The sequence below is a fragment of the Lipotes vexillifer genome, unplaced genomic scaffold (genome assembly GCF_000442215.2).
Source record: "Lipotes vexillifer unplaced genomic scaffold, Lipotes_vexillifer_v1.1 scaffold680, whole genome shotgun sequence".
NCBI classification, from domain to species: domain Eukaryota; kingdom Metazoa; phylum Chordata; class Mammalia; order Artiodactyla; family Lipotidae; genus Lipotes; species Lipotes vexillifer.
In genome coordinates, this window is record NW_006780838.1 from 2,257,966 (window position 1) to 2,264,052 (window position 6,087).

General features: G+C 55.0%; 1 protein-coding gene across 1 annotated transcript in view; it reads right to left on the reverse strand.

Moving 5' to 3' along the window:
• Positions 1–3,411: 3,411 nt before the first annotated feature.
• RPH3AL (rabphilin 3A like (without C2 domains)) overlaps positions 3,412–6,087 on the reverse strand; it is an 87,210-nt gene continuing 84,534 nt past the window's right edge. Inside the window, exons 6-7 of the mRNA XM_007454233.1 lie at positions 5,028–5,135; positions 3,412–3,560 (exon numbers count right to left, since the gene is read on the reverse strand). Of these exons, the coding sequence (XP_007454295.1) occupies positions 3,412–3,560; positions 5,028–5,135 (257 nt within the window). The remainder of the gene's footprint in view (positions 3,561–5,027; positions 5,136–6,087) is intronic.

Below are 6,087 nucleotides of genomic sequence, written 5' to 3' on the forward strand. Positions count from 1 at the left end.
AGCTCCCTCAGACACTTTGGGGAGTGGGGGAAGCTGGCACTAAACAAGTTATACTCTTCCACCTGAAAGTTTTCAGACCTCTCTTACCTGCTGCCATCTTTGCAGTTCATGCCATTTTCATTCCTTTATGTCATTTTGGTGGGGTTTGGGGAGACAGAGGAAATACAGATGTGTTCAGTCCACAGTGCTTAACCACAAACCCTTGCCCATTTTACACGCATTTTGACACATTTACATATAAGTTCACATGACTCATTTTGATTATTTGTACTTTTTATTTTTACTTAGATGGCCTTGTTTTTCCCATTCAACGTTAGGTTTGTGAGCCCTTCTAACCCACGCAGATCTAGCTCATTCCTTTTACTGTGGCTTAGCAAGTGTTCCAGCAACCAACATACCACATTTTTTCCACCCATTTCTCTACTGATGCATCTCAGAAACACAAGTGATTGTGGCCTTTTGATCAACATGCTGGCTCAATGCAAATTCTAATCTTTATTGTTTTTATTCTGAAGCATAACTTGTCACAGGGAAACAGTGTTTTTATTACTTTTTTTTTTTTTTTAACTGTCTGCCAGCGACTAGGGCAAAAGAGCTAATGGTGGGGGCCTGAGAGCCTGGAGAAGGCGGCCCTTAGAGGACCAGGCACGGGGTGGTCAGGAGGGAGGGTGTGGATGCCATACACACAGAGTCACGCATTCTCTCTCCTCCAGGAACGGTTTTTCAGAAGCATCTGCCCACACTCTGAATTAAGTGTTTTTCTGCCAAACTGAGCCTACTGAAAAGGAGTGAATTAATGGCTTAGGGAGCTTCACGCCCAGCAGGGGGCTCAGCTGAAGGCTGCTTGCTCTTCAGTGAGTGAATTCACAGTGTTCACCAGAACCCTTTCCAGCTCCAGCAGCCCTCGGGGAGGCCAAGGAGGGCTTCCAAGAAACCTCACAGACAGCCAGGTTCAACAGCAGCTCCTGGGCGGGGAGGGAGGAGGCTGCATCCAGGTTCAGAGCCGCAGGGGAAGGGGGAGGATGGGTGGATCTCTCATCCCACCTGCTCTGGGTTCCTCTCCGGGGGCCACACTCAGGTGTGAAGGGTCACGCTCAGGCTCCGATTTCTTTTTCCATGAATACAAATATGGAGAAAGCCCTGCCTGGCACCCTCTGAAATTGCAGTGCATAGGGCAAGTCCCCAGAAGGTGGGTCTGAAGGCCCTTCCAGTCCAACTAAGACGACAGCAAACTTAAACTGAACATAGGGGTAGACTGGGGGTGGGGCTGGGGGCAATAAATAAAGGTCACGGCTGAGGGGAGTGACTGGGGTGGCGGTGGAGAGAAGGGCTCCCGGGAGAGAACGGGTGCAGAAAGGCATTGGGTTGGGGGAAGCAGACTCAGCCCCGCAAACACTGGTTTGTTGAGTCAGAGGTCACGTCCCACAGGGCTGGCGGTGGAGGGCCCTGGGACTGGTCAGGAAGGAGCCGGCTAGGGTCTGGCTCCAGCTCTTTCTCTCTCTCTCAAGCTCTTCCACTGGAAAGTCTGCCCCACGCACCAAGCACGCCTCTGCTCAGGGCAGGCAGAGGGGACCGTCGGAGCCCACGTCAGCAGCAGGGGCTCGCCCAGGTGTGCCTTCTACCTTTGGGGGAGAGAAAAAAAAAGGCCACTATAGGGGGAGCAGAGGCAGAGTCCCACCCCAGTGACAGTGTGAAATCTGGGAATGAAATGCAGGGAAGGCTGACTCCTTGCTGGAGTGGCCTGCACCTGAAGCAGCTGCCCCGTCTGAAACTAAGCAGGGGGCTGCCCTGGAGGGCCGGCGGCTGAGTGCTGGGCAGGGGGCGCCTGCATGCTGGGCCCAGCCCTGCTCCGCTGTGCTGTGTCACTGCAGGCAGGTCGCCCAGTCCCTGGGCTTCAGTGTGGCCACTGATACCTAGGCTAGTCAACACAGGTGATCTTGGGATGCCAGCAGGAGCAAATGGACATGGGAACATACAACCTTCCTCTAGGCCAGTCCTTTCCAAGTAACAGCTTAAGCCCTGGAACCCTGTCTATGTGCTGGGCCACACAGCCTGCCCCGTGATTACTGGACAGCTCCTGAAGACCCACTCAGGTAGGTACCCCACACGGACCCTGGATCTTACCCTCCCTGCAACCTGCAAGGGACACGATGTGGTCCCCATTTCAGTGATAATGGAACTGGGCACTGAGAGATCAAATATGAGGTTGAATCTTATGGATTTGCCAATATTTAACTGTTTTTGATCTACAAAAATGCAGTTTCATGTGGTTCGACCTGATGGTTTGCCCAAGTTCCCATGGGTATGGGTGGCAGGGCTGGGACTGGAGCTTGGACCTGCTTGATTCCAAACTGCCCTCTCTGGGGGGATTGCAGGGGGCGAGGGTAGGCGGGGAGAGGGTGCATGCCCATGGCGCCTCCCTCCCTGAGACCTGCCCACCCAGCGTCACAGTCTGTCTCTGTCCCTCATGACCATCAAGAGGGGAAATGAGGGAGGAGGAGGGAGGGGAGGGAGGGGAGGGGAAAGGGGAGGGGAAAGGGGAGGGGAGGGGCGCTCCCACAGGGTTTCCTGGTGGGTACTCCCCAGCCCAGCAGGCCTGTAGCCGTCCCCGTGCGCGGCAGGGGCACCAGCTGCTGCGCTGACCCACACGGTGTGCACCATGGATCCCCTGATTGTACGCACTAAGTCCAGCTGGGGCTTCTTTCTGGAAGGAGGCTAGGCGCCGATCGTGCACCTGTACAATTTTGTCCCGCTTGAGTGTGAGGACTCCCCTGTCCCCCAAGTGCATGGTGACCTCAGGTTGGCCGGGGCAGGTGGGAGCTTGGACTCTTGCCCTCGGCTTCCACACCCATCACATGGGGATAATCAGCCTCCTGTCTATTTGTCCAAGAGAACGAAAGTTGACCTTGGAAGTGCAAGGGCAGGCCGGCCTCCATGCCGTCAGCTCTAGGGGTCCTGAATCCTCCCTCTTAGGATTTGGGCCTGCCCTGGCCTGGGCTCTGTTTTGGGTGAGTTGATTTGCCTTCCTCAGCTATGCAGTAGGTTTCTGGAGGTCAGGGACTGTCCCCCACCGCACCCGGCCCAGGCTGGGCACGCACTGCCTGGCGAATAGCAGGTGTTCTGAAAACGGAGTTACTGTGACTGTTAGGCAGGAAGGGAAATGCTCTGAAAGATTATACATTTCATAAAGCAGAGGATGGAAACAGCCATTGTTACAGTTACTGAGAACGGATAGGGACAGTCACCACTGTCCTTTTGGGTCCCTCTTTCTGTTCACTGTGGGCACGGATGGGTCTGGCTTGCCTCTGTTCGACGGGCACCTGGCACAGGGCTCAAAAATGCACAGAACTGAAAACACCCCCCGGGGGGGGCAGATAGGAGGTGGGTACGTTGGAAGGAGGAGCTTGGTACTCACTGTGGCCTTTTGGGTCCGGCCAGGGTGGGGCCCCCACTGTGGGTCCGCAGAGCCGGTCCCGTCTCGATGGCCAGGCTGCTCTGGCTCCCTGAGAGGTGGCTGGGTGGGCGGGGAGGCCCCATCTTTGATGACTTCACACTGCCACCTGCAAGAAACCACATGAATGGTTCAGGGCTGCGTCCTTTGGGCCTTGAACTGAGACAGGGACCATCTCAGCCTGACAAGGAGCTGATCTAAAGTCTCCTCATTTGGAATTGTGACCTGTTTCTATGGGACCGTCTGCCAGAGCTCCTTCCCCTGGGAACCACCACCCCCTTTCCCCATCCACATGGCTGCCCTGTTCTAGCGGGACCCCACCCTCTGGCCACTGCAGAGTGGCCCACAACCTACAAAGGCAATCGAATGGGCCCTCAGGTCATTTCACTAAGGAACAAGTAGTTACCCACATGAAAACTGGCAGTGAGGATGAGTCTGTCCTGCCCTCGGAGGAGGGTGTCGTGGGGAAGCGTGTAAATTTCTGTTAACCCAACAAGAGGGACATTCACTGCTGCCTCTTCAGACTAAAGAATCCTCACTCAGACACGGTTGTTGGCCCCTGCCCGGCCCAGAGAGCAGAGGTGGGGCCTGCAGACTGCACTCCATCTTTCCATCTCCTGACCCGCTTGGCCGCAGCTGAGAGCCGGTGTGAAGAGAGGGGACAAGAGCTGCGGCAGTGGGAGGTGAGGAGTGTGAGACCTGCCCTAGCAACCAAGGCTGGCAGGTAAGTGTCCTCCACACTTTCCTAAGAGAGCATCTGCAGCCTGAAGGGGCCTAAGAGATCATCTAGTCCAGGGACAGTTTTCACCTCATGCACCATCCCCGCCTACTGATACTGATCCCTGGGAAAACTGCATGGAGGAGGATTCCGAAGCCATGTCAGGCTCTGTGGGAGAGAGTACCGTGATCAACTGGTAATGTCTGCCATGGGCACAGGAGTGCCAGGCATTGACATCTCTGACCTAGTCCAGACTGCCACCCCCGGCAGGAATTCCTTCCGTATCAGTTCTGGCAGAAGATCACCCAGCCTTCCATTTCCTTCCAGTTTGAGGCAGTTATTGAAAAGCTTTCTTCTTAGGTATTAAATTCAGCCTGAAATGTCATGCGAGTATCCCAGTTCTAACCTTTGGAGTGACTCTGAATGAAGCTGGTCCTTTTCCTGGGAAGGTCCTTCATGTGTCTAAAGGAAAGGAATGGAAAATGTGCCCCCAGGCCTTCTCTGCATATATACCTGAGCTTCCCTTCCATATGTTTTTTTTTTTTTTTTTTTTTTTGCTGCTCTACACAGCTTGTGGGATCAGTTCCCTGACCAGGGATTGAACCCGGCCCATGGCAGTGAAAGCCGGAATCCTAACCATAGGCCGGCAGGGAACTCCCCTTTCCATCTGTTCTTGAGTGGTGCCAACAGTTTAGCTCCTAGCCCTCCCAGCTGAAGGCCCATTTAGCCTCCCGGATCTAGAACAAGTCCACAGACCCAGCCACTGGGGAGCCACTAGGGAGCAGTAGCCTGTGGAAGCAGAAAAGCCACACTGCCCCGGGGGCTTGGGAAACACACAGGGCTGCTTTGCACACTTACCTGATTCCCCCCAGGGTTTGTCGCCTTTCTGGTCCCTGACCCCAGTGGGTGGGAGTCTGTCCTCCAGGCTGGAGGAGCTGAGATCTGAGTCACTGTCGCTGGAAACCACTGGAAAAGAGACACCAGCACAGGAGGTCACCCCCACTGGCCACCACCGGCAGGCGTGTCAGACAGAGGGGACCAGGGCAGGCCTCTTCCTTCCAGGACAAAGTGTCATAGGACCTCCGCCGGCCCTGGTGTTTGGGGCACGGGGACAGTGGTCCGGGGATAGGGATGGCAGGGTACTCCTTTCTGTCAGTCAAAGAGGTGAGTCCCGGTGCGAGGAGGCGGGGACTTGGGGGTGCGGTGCCCAGTATGACCAGCACCGGCAGGGAGGGCTCAGTCCTCAGGCAGCCATCTCCACCCATCACCCCCTCCCTGTGGCTGAATCAGAAGCCTCTTGCTGGGAGGAGCTGATTACCCGCTTTGGTGTAGGCCCAACTGCACCTGGCAACATTTAAAGGTGCCCGGCCATGCTCTGCAGGGATAATTGCAGTCCTCGCTGACCCTGATGGAGGGCTCCAGGCCCATGACATACACTAACTCAAGGAAGCTTCAGAACAACCCTGCAAGATAGGAAATAGCATTGTCCCCATTTCACAGGCAAGGAAACCGAGGCCCTTGCCCACAGTGGGATTCTTACTCTGGCGGGCTGGCTCCACAGCCTGTGTTTGTGACCACTCTGATTCCACCAGAAGAACTGAACTGGGAGCCAGCAGGCCTGGGCTCTCATCCCAGCTCATCTAGCAACTCCCAGTGGGGTCTTGTGAATGCAGGAGCAAGGCTGGTGGGGCTGGAACCCCAGGAGAGGGAAGGGGAGGGGAGGGGGAGCTCCCACAGTGAGCACCTGCTGTGGTGGAAACCCTCTTTTCTGGACTAAATGCAACCATATTTGGCTGGTTAATCAACAGTGGGGAGTCATAATACAGGATCTATTCATACATTAAACACTCCATTTTAATTTTAAGCATAGAAATGTACATCCATTCGCCAATCTTTTTTTTTTTTTTTTTTTTTTTGG